Below are 14702 nucleotides of genomic sequence, written 5' to 3'. Positions count from 1 at the left end.
AATCCGAAATCCTAGATGCAGAAAGGAGTCTTCAAGGTAGTCTGAATGGAAGACTCAGACTATCAGCCGCCACTCTCTACAGTCTAAAATGGTCGCTAGATATTGGTCATTTGTCAAAAGAGGTACATTGGGGAATAGTACCGGACAACACGATCACAACCAATTCCAGCCCAATAGGTTGGGGAGCTCACATGGGAAGTGTTTGGACCCAAGGGCGATGGTCTCTTCTAGAAACCCAAAGATCCTCAAATTAGAAGGAGCTTACAGCAGTCAAATATACCCTGCTCAAGTTTCTACCGAACCTGCGGGATTCACATGTGCAGATATAAACCGGCAACATGACAGTAGTGGCATACCTCAACCATCAGGGAGGGACAAGGTCAAAATCTCTAATGATCACCACTGCAGACATACTCACTTCCTTTCTTTATCAGCAATTCACATACGAGGAGAACACAATGTGGAGGCAGATTGCCTCATCCGTCATTCTCTACGTCCGGGAGAATGGTCCCTGAACCGGCTAATATTCAAACAGATAGTCGGTCTTTGGGGGTTACCCGTTATAGTTATAGATCTGTTTACTACAAGGGAAAACAGGCAGATCAGGAAGTTTGCATCCCTTTGGGTACCGGACAAACCTTGTATAGTAGATTCCCTCCAAGTTCATTGGGACATCCCTCTAGCATATGCGTTTCCCCCAATGTGTCCGATTCCTCTAGTTCTCGGGAAGATCAGGGAGGAGAAAGCGAGAGTAATCCTAATTGCCCCCTTCTGGCCCAGGAGGCCATGGTTTTCCTTACTCAGAGCAATGTCAGTTACCGACCCTTGGGTGTTGCCCTTGAGTCCGGAACTTCTCTCTCAAGGTCCATTTCGTTACCCCAATGTGGAGTCTCTGCATTTGACGGCGTGGAATTTGAGGGGGAGTTGCTAGCACAGAGGGTTTTTTTGGACGCCTTAATATCTACCCTTTAAGTAGCCGGAAAGAGATTATGACCAAGATTTACTCTAAGGTTTGGAAGAAGTTCCTTGCCTTTCATCAGCATCCCTTAACAGACAGGGTTCCAATTCCGGAAATTCTGGAGTATTTGCAGAGATGCCGAGAATTGGGATTGGCGGTAAATACCCTTACAGTTCAGGTATCAGCCTTAGGAGCCTTATATAACAGCAACGTGGCAGGGAATAGATGAGTATCCAGGTTTATGAAAGCTAGTGAACGTAGTAACCCAATTCATATTGCTAGGTTACCGCCATGAGATCTAAACTTGGTTTTGGATGCTTTAACAGAACCCCCCTTTGAGCCGTTAGCTTCTGTCTCCATTAAAATTTGAACTTTAAAGACAGTCCTTCTGGTAGCATTGACTTCTGCTAGAAGAGTTAAGGTACCGTCACACTAGACGATATCGCTAGCGATCCGTGACGTTGCAGCATCCTCGCTAGCGATATCGTCCAGTGTGACAGGCAGCAGCGATCAGGCCCCTGCTGTGCTGTCGCTGGTCGGGGAAGAAAGTCCAGAACTTTATTTGGTCGCTGGACTCCCCGCAGACATCGCTGAATCGGCGTGTGTGACACCGATTTAGCGATGTCTTCACTGGTAACCAGGGTAAACATCGGGTAACTAAGCGCAGGGCCGCGCTTAGTAACCCGATGTTTACCCTGGTTACCATCCTAAAAGTTAAAAAAACAAACACTACATACTTACCTACAGCCGTCTGTCCTCCAGCGCTGTGCTCTGCACTCCTGCACTGACTGTGAGCGTCGGTCAGCCGGAAAGCAGAGCGGTGACGTCACCGCTCTGCTTTCCGGCCGCTGTGCTCACACAGACAGTACAGGAGGAGTGCAGAGCACAGCGCTGGAGGACAGACGGCTGTAGGTAAGTATGTACTGTTTTTTTTTTTTTACTTTTAGGATGGTAACCAGGGTAAACATCGGGTTACTAAGCGCGGCCCTGCGCTTAGTTACCCGATGTTTACCCTGGTTACCGGCATCGTTGGTCGCTGGAGAGCGGTCTGTGTGACAGCTCTCCAGCGACCAAACAGCGACGCTGCAGCGATCCGGATCGTTGTCGGTATCGCTGCAGCGTCGCTTAGTGTGACGGTACCTTTAGTGATATGCAAGCATTGTCAGTAGACCCTCCCTATCTAATGGTCTTTCATGATAAGATTGTGTTAAAACCAGATCCAGCATATTTACCGAAGGTAGCTTCTAAGTTCCACAGAAATCAGGAGATATATTTACCATCCTTTTGTGATAATCCAGTTTCAGCAGAAGAACAGAAATGTCATATGCTAGATGTTAGAAGAGCAGTATTGGAGTACTTGCACAAGATAGAACCTTGGAGGCAGAGTAGGGCTCTGTTTGTTTCTTTCCAGAATCCAAGGAAAGGGGCGAGTGTAACAAAGGGTCCTATCGCCAGATGGATCAGGGATGCAATATGTCTTGCCTATTTTGCCAAAGGACAAATACCACCAGAAGGCATCAAAGCCCACTCCACTTTGAGCCATGGCCTCATCCTGGGCGGAGAAAGCAGACATTTCCATAGACGTAATATGTAAGGCGGCAATGTGGTCGTCTCCTTCCACCTTTTATAAACATTACCGTCTTGATCTATCATCTAAGGCCAACTTAGAGTTTGGGCGATCAGTACTTAGTGCTGTGGTCCCTCCCAGGTGATTGGTCTTTGAAAGTCTCTCGAAGGGTGCTGTCGTGGCGATAGGAAAACCGGTTTTTACTTACCGGTAATAGGATTTTACAGAGTCCACGACAGCACCCGCACATTTTCCCCCGGTAGTTAATCACTGGATTCCTGCACTCTATTGGAAGGTGTGCCTTTAGTTTGCCACTCTGTAGAGGTGATGGTATTTAGTAATGTAAAGTATGTATGATTGTATACAAACTCTCAATGGCGGTGTCCCTTATACTCTGAAATACAAACTGGCGTGGTGAGGGGGACCGCCCCTTTAAATCCTGTAGGTTCCTGTCCAGATGGGTGAAATTTGAACTGAAAGTGGCTGCATAGAATATTTTTTCTTTTTTCACATTTTTGCCACTCGGAGCTTTAACAATTAGAGTATTTGTAAATCTCACACACTGAGACACTGTAAGCTATTGAGGAGAGTGTTCTTTATCTCCTGAGTGTTAGGCCATGTTCACACTATGCGGTTTTTACTGCGGAACCACGGCGATTTTGCCGCTTCGGGTCCGCAGCTGTTTTCCATGCAGGGTACAGTACAATGTTACCCTATGGAAAACAAAAACCGCAGTGCACATGATGCGGAAAAACCCGAAAAAAAACGCACAGAATTGCTGCGGAAAAAAGAAGGACCATGTAACTTCTTTGTGCAGAATCGCAGCGATTCTGCACCCATAGAAGTGCATTGATCCGCTTACTTCCCGCATGGGGCTGTGCCCACCATGCGGGAAGTAATGCGGATGATGTGCGGGTTATACCCGGGGTGGAGGAGAGGAGGCTCTCCTCCAGGCCCCGGGAACCATATTTGTATTAAAAAAAAAAAAAGAATTAAAATAAAAAATCATGATATACTCACCTCTGAAGTCTCAGCGCTGCACGCGGCCGTCCGGTCTCAGGTTTGCTATGCGACCAGGACCTTCGGTGACGTCGCGGTCACATGACCGTGACGTCACCGAAGGTCCTGGTTGCACAGCATCTTTGGAACCGGACCGCCGCCTGCAGCGCCCAGGAGATCGGGACGTCGGAGGGTGAGTATATCATCATGATTTTATTATTTTTAACATTACTATTGATGCTGCATATTGCTGCATATGCAGCATCAATAGTAGGGGTAAAACCCGCAGCGGAACCCGCAGGACAAACCGCGATAAATCTGCAGGGATAACCGCAGCGGGTTTGCCCTGCAGATTTATCAAATCCGCTGCGGGAGAACCCGCAGGATAAAAAGGAACGTGTGAATGTGGCCTTACTGCTTGCTTATGATTGGTCAGCATCATGCAGGGGGAAGAAGTACACTCCCCCGATGAAACCTCCCACGTGGATTTAATGAAAATGAATTAATTAGGTGGCAAATGCTTGGCTAAAATCTCTGCAAAGAAGATGCAAAATAAAGCAAGCAAAAAATGTTATTTTCCAATGTGTCTTTGTAAATGGGAACTTAAACTTGCCTCTCCTGGAGAAGTACTTGCCCTGGGGAATATAATGCAGTAACGTAGTTCAAAGTTAATTTTTTTAACGTGCACATATACCTTAGCATGCTCGGTGTGCATCTGCACTTATTTGTGTTATACCCATTAAGACCATGTGCTGCACGTGTTGTATATTCTATGAATTTTACATACAAGACAGTTTTTAACGACAAGTTTCTTATTGGATATTTAATACATGAACAAAGTACTACTACTTTGAGATGTAGCACCCAATGCATTTTCTAATTGCCCTGGTTATGTTGCATTTATTCTTCCAAACGGAACATTTCGTGACTTGGTACCAGCTGATACAGATTATTTCTTTGTAACCTGTTTTTTTTGCCTACATAGTGCCTAAAATATACATTTGTAGCGTACGAATCTATAGTACAGACCGTATGTATTCAATTTATATTCCACTTTTCATGTACAGTATATTGATTCCTCCTTACTTTTCTTGCTCTCAGCTGAATTTTTCATTCCTTTTCATCCCTGTCATGTTGTTGTGTTTTTGTTTTTTTTAATATTGCTGTCCGTTCGACCATGCTTGTGGGTCATACATACCATGAAAACTTACAGCATCTTCGAGTCAAATGATTTGGTTGTCACATCCTTCCATTGAACCTTTTTATTGCTATAGGTAACTCACTGTACATAGATCCCGGTGTTAATTTGAATTTGCTTTTGAGATGTTTGTCATTTCTCCATCATATTAGAGGGGTGCATTTGTATTAGGTGGGTATAGCTTGTCATAGAATAGCTAGAGCATGAGTCAGTCTTCAGGCAAACTGTTGACCCCTTAGTGACCACCAGTATCGGAGCTATGAGAATAGCCTCTTGAGTGGTGAAGATGCCGCAGCTCTCAGCTGTACACTGTAGCTGATACCCTGCTGCATTAGTCACGATCCATGTTGGCACCGACCACCGTCTTTTAATCCATTGGATGCTGCTGGCATATAGATGGTTAACAGACTGTGGCTTCTCCCTCTTTAACTCCATGAACACCCAGAGATCATGATTGTGTGGTCTTATTGGAAATTCATGGCCAAATAATGGTGTTAGTCTGCTGGCTATAGTGGCCTGTTCAGAGTTGGCAACATTTAGGTGGTAAAATTAAAAATTTGCACAACTATCATGCCACATTATCTTATTTCCTGAAAGCAAAAAAAAAAAAAAAACGCCTGAAGGGTTAATTGCTAATTTTTGGCAAATTTCTGTTATTTTTTTATACATAACGCAAAACATGTTGACCTAATTTTACTAATAACATAAAGTATAACGTATCACTAAAACCAGTCTCAAAATTACTAAGATTTGTTGAAATATTATTTCCACATAAAGTGACATATGTCAGATTTGGAAAATTTGTTTGGGTCACACAGAGGTTAAACGAAGTCCGGTTTCACACGTCCGATATTCATGGACTCTGATGTCCGTACTGACTGTCTCTTGACCTGAAATCGACAGTCTCATATATGCCTATGAGGCTATTTGTTGTGACCAGAAGACCCTCGGTCTTTATTTCAGGTCGGTATCCGTAGCTGGTCCGGGCATTGCATGCTGTACTCTGTCCAGAACTTCGGACGTGTGAAACTGGCTTAACCTTCGTCAGGCTGCATAATTTTACAACGTTAACAGGCTGCAGAGGTACAATTGTACCTTCATATATATTTTATTGAAATTTGGCCAATATATTCAGGACCAAAACTGCAGAGATGTCACGAAATTTCAGCCCTCTACGGCTTTTCGAGAAAAAAAAAAAGTTATTGCAATTTTAACCCCTTTCTGCCAGCTGACGGAATAGTACGTCAGCTGGCAGATCCCCTGCTTTGAGGTGGGCTCCGGCGGTGAGCCCACCTCAAAGCCGCGACATGTCAGCTGTTTTGTACAGCTGACATGTGCGCGCAATGAGCGCGAGCGGAATCGCGATCCGCCCGCGCCCATTAACTAGTTAAATGCCGCCGTCAAGCGCTGACAGCGGCATTTAACTAGCGCTCCCAGCCGCGCGGCCGGAGGTGCTCGCACCGCTGACCCCCGTCACATGATCAGGGGTCAGCGGTGCATTGCCATAACAACCAGAGGTCTCCTTGAGACCTCTATGGTTGTTGATGGCCGATTGCTTTGAGCGCCACCCTGTGGTCGGCGTTCAAAGCAACCCTGCATTTCTGCTACATAGAGGTGATCTGTACTTCACCTCTATGTAGCAGAGGTGATCGTGTAGTGCATGCTTCTAGCCTCCTATAGAGGCTATTGAAGCATGCCAAAATTTAAAAAAAAAGTGTTTAAAAATATAAAAAAATATATAAAAGTTCAAATCACCCCCTTTTCGCCCCGATCAAAATAAAACAATTAAAAAAAAAAAAATCAAACATACACATATTTGGTATCGTCGCGTTCAGAATCGCCCGATCTATCAATAAAAATAAAGGATTAACCTGACCGCTAAATGGCGTAGCGAGAAAAAAAATCAAAACGCCAAAATTACGTTTTTTGGTCGCCGCGACATTGCATTAAAATGCAATAATGGGCGATCAAAAGAACTTATCTACACCAAAATGGTATCATTAAAAACGCCAGCTCGTCACGCAAAAAATAAGCCCTCACCTGACCCCAGAATACGAAAATTGGAGACGCTACGGGTATCGGAAAATCGCACAATTTTTTTTATTTTTTTAAGCAAACTTTGGAATTTTTTTTTCACCACTTAGATAAAAAATAACCTAGACATGTTAGGTGTCTATGAACTCGTAATGACCTGGAGAATCATAATGGCAGGTTAGTTTTAGCATTTGGTGAACCTAGCAAAAAAGCCAAACAAAAAACCAGTGTGAGGTTGCACTTTTTTTGCAATTTCATCACACTTGGAATTTTTTTCCCGTTTTCTGTTACATGGCATGGTAAAACCAATGGTATCGTTCAAAACTACATCTCGTCCCGCAAAAAATAAGCCCTCACATGGCCATATTGACAGAAAAATAAAAAAGTTATGGCTCTGGGAAGGAGGGGAGCAAAAAACGAAAATGAAAAAGCGGAAAAAGCTCCGGGGGTGAAGGGGTTAAACTTTTATATAATTTTTTTTTTTTCATATTTTTAAAAACTTTTTTTTTTACTTGTGCCGTGCCTCCATGGGAGGCTAGAACCTGGCACAACTCGATTGGCCCAGCTACATAGCAGCGATCATCAGATCGCTACTATGTAGCTGAAATGCAGGCTTGCTATGAGCGCCGACCACAAGGGGGCGCTCACAGCAGGCCGGCATCAGTAACCATAGAGGTCTCAAGGACCTCTATGGTTACCATCCTGATGCATCGCCGACCCCCGATCATGTGACGGGGGTCGGTGATGAGGTCATTTCTGGCCGCGCGGCCGAAAGCGCCGGTTAAATGCTGCTGTCATCATTTGACAGCAGTATTTAACAGGTTAATAGTGGCGGGTGAATCGCGATTTCACCCGCCGGTATTGCGTGCTCATGTCAGCTGTACAAAACAGCTGATATGTCACAACTTTGATGTGGGCTCACCGCCAGAGCCCACATGAAAGCAGGAGACCCGACATGCGCAGTACTAGTATGGGGCATGTCAGGAAGGGGTTAAAGAAGCACTCCTCCTTGTCCCATCAAAGTTTTTATCCCATTAATATATTGCAGTCATCATATTATACAGCACTGTGTTCTTACAATTGCTAATTTTTCCTTTCTACCCACTTAATACTTCTGTTTTCCATTAAGTCTATGACATTGCATGATTAAAAACGGACTAGCTCTATGTAGAAACCGGAGGTCAATTTTCCCTGTATGACTCATTAGTCACTGCAGGGCAAAAGTCCCTGGCAGAGGGAGGTGGAGCAGCTGGGTCAGGAGTTGAAGACTGGTATGATTTTTGCAGGGAAAAGAGATTTCCTGTTTCTACACTGAGCAGAGAAAAGAGAAGAACTATATGGGTAGAAAGGCAAAATGAGCAATTTTAAGTACACCGTGCTATATAATATGGTGACTGCACTATATTATTAGGATAAAAACTTTGATGGGTGGAGTGCTTCTTTAAATGCTTTTTTGTTTTGATATTCCCATGAAGAAACCATTCTGTAGCATATTTTCCTTATGTTGCTTGCGTTGCGCCATAACCATGTCATTCAATTGATAGCTAGTTTTTGCCAAACTCCTTGTCAAAGAGGTATGTGCATTAAAGTCTCACACTGTGAGTACTGATATGACAATGTCATTCTGGGCAGGGACACCCCATGTAAACTAGTAAATTGGTTGTCTATTTAGTTATATATTCCTTTTTAGGAATGATACAGTGCAGATTTTTTAAGGCAGTTTGTCACCCCCCCCCTAAAATGCATTTTAAATGCCCTATACACTGTTGTAGTGGACTTGGCCCACACAACTATACTGGCACTTCACCTATTACTGGTACAGTGCCTGAGAAAATAACTTTTAATTTACATAGAGATGAGGAGGCTTTGGTGCACCCTTGGTGTGGCCAAGGGTTTGGTGCGCCGGTAGGCCTCCTCCTTTGCATTTCCACTTCTAAATGAGAATGCTCACATGCCAGAGCGAGCATTGGGTAAATATATGTGTGCAGCCGTACGCGCTCTCCTCCCAGCCTTCTTTCTGCTGACGACACTCACTGCACTAATACACCAAGCACAGCCGCACGAATGCCAGCAGCATTTACACGGTGCTCCCTCTGGGAAGCGAGCACTATCAATCAGAAGCGAGGAAGGTCCCTAGTATGCAGATGAGGCAAGACCGTACACCAAGACCCTTGGCTATGCCAAAGGTCCACCGAAACCTCCTCATTTGCATATAAATTACGTTTTTTTTATCAGGCACCATACCAGTTACAGGTACAGTGCTAGTATGGTTTGCATAGCTGCTAAGTTCCCTACATTACTTATTAGTCCATTTAAATGCATTTTGGAGGTCCTTTGTGCCAGAATTACTGTTTTATGTGGAATACAGAAGTCTGAAGAGTTGATGTGTACTCAATAATGGATAGTCATGTCAATTTGAATTACTTTTTATCATCAGGTTACCCATTTTTTTACTTGGATGTTTTTTTTCCACACTGGATTTTAATCTTGTGAAATAAGAATTAATATTTTTTATCTTTTGAAGATGGGTACTGAAATTTGTCTAAACATCATTAAACGGTACCTGATACCTTAGATTTTCTCTACTTTCTGTACTCCATTTTAATACTACAGTAGTATTTGTTCCTTCTTAAAAGTTTTCTTATCTCACATATGACAGATATTGGAGGATCTGGTAAATGTGTTGTACTTCTTGTTTATCCCAAAGGTATAATATACTGCACAGTTTTACCAGTATGTGAATCTTCCTTCTCCAGACAGGGCAGCTTAACTATAAATTCTCACCCTGACAGCTTCAGGCTGAGACTTGTAGTTTTCCAAGTATCTAAAGGGTCCTAGAGTCAGGAGCACAGCATTGCCTGAGTATTCCCACATCCCCAAGCTTCTTGTTATACAATATTTTGAAATAAATCTTACCTATGATTTTGTCTAGTAAAAAATAAAAAGGAGAAAGAAAATGAGTTTTCGTCTTGTTCGGATTTGCTATATAGAACTTAAACTTGCTCCCCAAGCTTCTATGTTGTAGACTACAAATAATCTGACATCTTGCTGTCAGTGAGTAGCAATTCAGAGTACTCTTCAATTCTCAGTAAGTTTGAATCCATAATTTAAGGCTGTGTGCACATGTTCCGGATTTTTTGCGTTTTTTCCGCTATAAAAACGCAATAAAACCGCAAAAATAACGCATACATTAGGCATCCTATTATTAGAATGCAATCCGCAATTTTTGTGCACATGTTGCATTTTTTTTCGGAGCGGAAACGCATTCCATAAAAAAACGCAGCATGTTCATTCACTTTGCGGAATCGTGGGCATTCTGCGCACATAGGAATGCATTGATCCATTTACTTCCCGCATGGGGCTATGCCCACCCTGCGGGAAGTAAGCAGATCATGTGCAGATGGTACCCAAGGTGGAGGAGAGAAGACTCTCCTCAACGGACTGGGCACCATATCCCTGTTAAAAAAAAAAAAAGAATTAAAATAAAAAATAGTGATATACTTACCTTCCGATTGCCCCTGGAGTCCTCCTGCCTCTCAGCGGTGCACGCGGCGGCTTCCGTTCCCAGGGATGCTTTGCGCGAAGGACCTGGGATGACGTCACAGTCACGTGACCATGACGTCACAAAGGTCCTTCGCGCAAAGCATCCATGGGAACGGAAGCCGCTGAGGAGATCGGGGGCCGTGTCGGAATGTGAGAACTAACAATTTTTTTATTTTTGTATTTTTAACATTAGATCTTTTTACTATTGATGCTGCATAGGCAGCATCAATAGTAAAAAGTTGGTCACACTTGTCAAGCACTATGTTTGGCAACTGTGACCAACATGTCAATCAGTTTTCCAAGCAATGCTACAGATCTCTTGAAAAACGTTAGCATTCTGCAAGCTAATTACGCATGCAAAACGCTAGTGTTTAGCGGGGAAAATGCATGCCAATAACACATACGTATTTCCCGCGGCAGGGAGTTCCGAATTTTCCGCGGCAATTCCGGATGTGTGCACATAGCCTAAAGGAGCCTACCAAAAAGTTGGTGATATTGCTCCAAAATGTTGTTTGACAGACTGAATTTTTTTCCCATGACATCTCATTAAAGAAACACTCCTCCTCCCATCAAAAATTGTAGCCTCTTAATATATTGCAATCATCATATTATACAGCACTGCATACTTACAATTGCTCATTTTGCATTTCTACTACCTTTTTTCTGGTTTCCATTAGGTCTATGACATCACATCATTAAAAACGGACTTGCTGAATCCTTCTAAGTTCTGTGTAGAAACAGGATGTCAATTTTTTCTGCACAAGTTATGAATCACAGCAAAAGTCCCTGGGAGGGGGAGCAGTTGAGTCAGTGGTTGAAGAAGGGGATGATAAATGCAGGGACAAGAGACTTCCTGTTTCTTCATAGAGCAGAAAATCAAGAAGAATTAGATGGGTAGAAAGGCAAAATGAGCAATTGTAAGTACACAGTGCTATATAATATGATGATTGCAATATATTAAGAGTATAACAACTTTGATAGGAGGAGTGCTTGTTTAATTTGAAACCCACACATGATGGCAAACTTGTCAGTCAAACTAAAAAAAGACTTCTTTACAGCACAAGTTCCGGTAGTTTACCGCTTTGGCTGTTTAACTTGTGCTCACATTTCTTTTTTTAAGTTATGTAGCAAATCCAAAAACTTTGTAGTTATTACTCTGTATTATTGAATTTTTAAAGTCCCCACTCAAGGGCGATAATGTCTCAGGGTGTCGCAAACCTCTCTCTATACACATGTACATTTCCACTCATCCACTATCCATCACCAACTATGTAACGTAATCATTGTAAGGTTTATTAAACCATTTTGTAGCCTATAATAAATAAAAAAAATGCTATTTTACAATTGTGCAGTATTAATAGTTTGTAATTTTAGAACTAGTTTCAGATTTGCTGAATATTGAAAAATACATTTGGTCGCCCAGATCTGTTACCATCTGTGAAGCAGATTTCTGAGCTTCTACTATTAGATAGACTCAATATCCTTTTGTTTTTGTCTGTTCCAGGTTCAGCAACTTTACATCAATGGCAGCAGTTGGCGCAGCCTCACCTAGGAGGAATCCTGGACCCTAGACCTGGAGTGGTTACCAAGGGCTTTCGCACCTTAGATCTTGACCAGGAGGACGTGTACAGCTTCACAGACTTTGAAGAAGACGAGACAGGTGACATTCCTTTCAAGAGCTTATCTACCTCCAGTCCCGTCCATCATTCAGAGACCTCAGGTGAGAGGTCTCAAGCACAAGTGACTCTGTCTGACAGCAAGAATTGTCCGAGCCATTCTCAGGCTGCCCCAGAGGACTTGCAAGAGCCCGCGACAGACGATGATGAGGGGTCTGGTGAGGGATCCTCCTTACGTCCTGTAAAATGGACATCTTTACAGGATATTGATTATTGGGCCATTTTCACCTCCACACCACAGCACATCCGCAAATCTTTGACGTCACACAATAAGTGATCTGAGCAATGTACAAATCTCTTATTAGCAGGTCTCCAGTTTTGCACACTTTGCAAGAACCACATTTATTATATGTAAAGGCTGCTAAAAGAAAGAGGCTGGTGAACACTGAATGTACTGTACTCCGTGTAGCTTTATATTAGCACTTGGTATGTTTTATCTGAACATGTACAACATATTCAAGTAATCTGCCATCCATTTTTTAGTTGTTTTTTTAATGTCACATTAGGCCTGGGTTACACAATGACTTTAAGTCCCATGACTGTCATGTCTGTAAAAATTCTTTTAAGGGGTTCTCTGGGAAAAGAAAAAAGTAAAGACTGGCTAAATAAAGGCTTTTTTGAGTTTATTTAGCCTATCACTTATTGTCTTGGGCAGTAATCAATAAAGAGCTAAAATAGCTGCCGCCTTGTTACACCGAGAGAAACCTGCCCTAGAATGTGACTAGGACAGGAGCCTGTGAGCATGTGCAGCTGGAAGCTCGGCTGCTGTGACCTGGAGTTAACCTATAGCAAGTACTGACAAGCTTCCAGGTCATCTCCAGGTTCCCGCAGTGGAGCTTCTGACCACACATGCTCATAGGCTCCTGTCTTCTTCACATTCTAAGACAGGTGACGAGACAGTGTCTTATATACGGATTAGCTCCCTGGACAAACTGTGAAATGCAAATTTTTTTTTTTATGACATTTCTTTGTCTATATATATTTTTTTTCATTCCCCATGAGAACCGCTTTACCAATTGACGTGCAGCAGTTGCGCAGGAGTAGCGTCCCATTGTGTGTTACTCCCATTTGGTGTGACACACAAATTGCACAATGCAAATTAAGGACTGAGCATTAGATGGTGCTGAGTGGCCCAGGATTTGGCACACAATTCACATTTATGTTTTGGAAGAAAATTCATCCAGTTTACTGTTATGGTGTTTTATTTTGGTTTATTTGTTGGTCTCCGTTTGGCGAGTATTAATCTATTTACCATTTATTTGTCTGCATAGGGAAGCACAGCAAACCAGAATTTCTTATATAGAGAGCTGCCACAAAAAAATGTACGGTATGCAATGTTCTTTTACGGTGGGTCCCAATGATGGACAGATGCCATGGCATACATCCAGACTGTGGCCACTGGCTGGTATATACATGTGACAGTAGGCAAATATGCAGTGTGTCCTAGGCCTTAGGTAAGCTGTAAAAGTGGCATCTAGTTCTGCGCATGCTCAGCCACTTGTGGCAAGGCGACCACTTTGTGCTTGGTGGCATCTATCCTACAATTACATTCTTTTTGGTCTAATTTATGTGGCAAGATCTTGCTTGTTACTTTTCAACACATAATTGCACATACATTATGTGCATTTCTTACCTGCCACAGTTATTTTACTTTTTTGCACCGTACCAAATATTTTATACCAAAAAAATATTGTAAATATGTGTAGGTAACAGATGATCCATTGTGGACATTATGTTGCACTGCTAAATGAATTATTTTTGCACTAATGAAACATATTGTATTTGTACAGAATTTCTGAAAATTCTTTTGTAAAATTTTGCAGGGCTAAAGCTGAATATTTGGATTAAAATGGATTTTGTAATACTAAACACTTCCTTTTATTATCATTATTAGCAGTGGTAACTAGGAATACTCAATTTTTTGATTGTTTAGTTCAAATGTTATTCTTGCAGCTGTAGTTTTTATGGCATTAGTCCAATAGCTTGCTTTCTTTTTTTAACTTGAAGTTAAAAATCTCCTAAATTGCTTCCATTTTCCTCCTTTCTGATCAGAAAGCCAATGATGGGTAAAGTGGTCGGCCACTAGTAGTTTGGTCCCGTAGCGTCCTCCTTTCATCTATGTGTGGTACATTGTGTATTTTATATACGGTAACTCAATGTACACATACCGTATGTGGGCAATGTCTACGTGCAGGAAAACAAAATGTGGAGGAAGCACATGTTGCCACGTACTATCCACTTGGTGAATCTGCCTGTGAAGCAGTTTTTTATGTCCTATACCTCCTGTTTTTTATAGAGAGGTTGAAAAGAATGAACACTCGCCCTTTTTTTTACAATATATTGATGCCTAAATGGGGCGAAGTACTCGCCCAGCTAAACCTTCATGTCCCTGACCCTCTCTGCGGCAAACAGGAAATTGAATGTAAAGTGAGGCTTTTCATGGGACTGCATTTACAGCTCCCATAATGTGGTCGGATGTTCTCCACTTGGTGAATATGGCATGATTATTCCATGACTTAAAGATTTTCTATGTGCACTCCAGGCTTCAGATGCACTTAGTCAACATTATTAAGTCACCCTTGGATCTCTCGCCATTCTTTACACTTAAAGCCTAAATGTTTTTGGGTTTTTTTAATAGAAGATTAAAAGAAAAAAAAAGTCATTATAAATAAATTATGGATAATTAGCAAACAGGTTTTGTCTAGGGAGATGGTGACTATAGTACAA

General features: G+C 42.3%; 1 protein-coding gene across 11 annotated transcripts in view; it reads left to right on the top strand.

Moving 5' to 3' along the window:
* The window catches only part of TRAK1 (trafficking kinesin protein 1), a 239844-nt gene that overhangs the window by 212762 nt on the left and 12380 nt on the right, over positions 1 to 14702 (top strand). For 4 of the 11 annotated variants that reach the window (XM_069730123.1, XM_069730121.1, XM_069730120.1 and 1 more), the window contains one exon: positions 11804 to 11959. In XM_069730123.1, the coding sequence (XP_069586224.1) occupies positions 11804 to 11959 (156 nt within the window). Of the gene's footprint in view, positions 1 to 11803; positions 12134 to 14702 lie in introns of all 11 variants that reach the window. The other 7 variants (XM_069730118.1, XM_069730124.1, XM_069730116.1 and 4 more) reach the window with 2 other exon arrangements.

Source organism: Ranitomeya imitator, chromosome 6, assembly GCF_032444005.1.
Source record: "Ranitomeya imitator isolate aRanImi1 chromosome 6, aRanImi1.pri, whole genome shotgun sequence".
Taxonomy (NCBI): Eukaryota; Metazoa; Chordata; class Amphibia; order Anura; family Dendrobatidae; genus Ranitomeya; species Ranitomeya imitator.
Note: the sequence above shows the minus strand (reverse complement) of the source record. Positions and strands in the feature narration are given on the sequence as shown.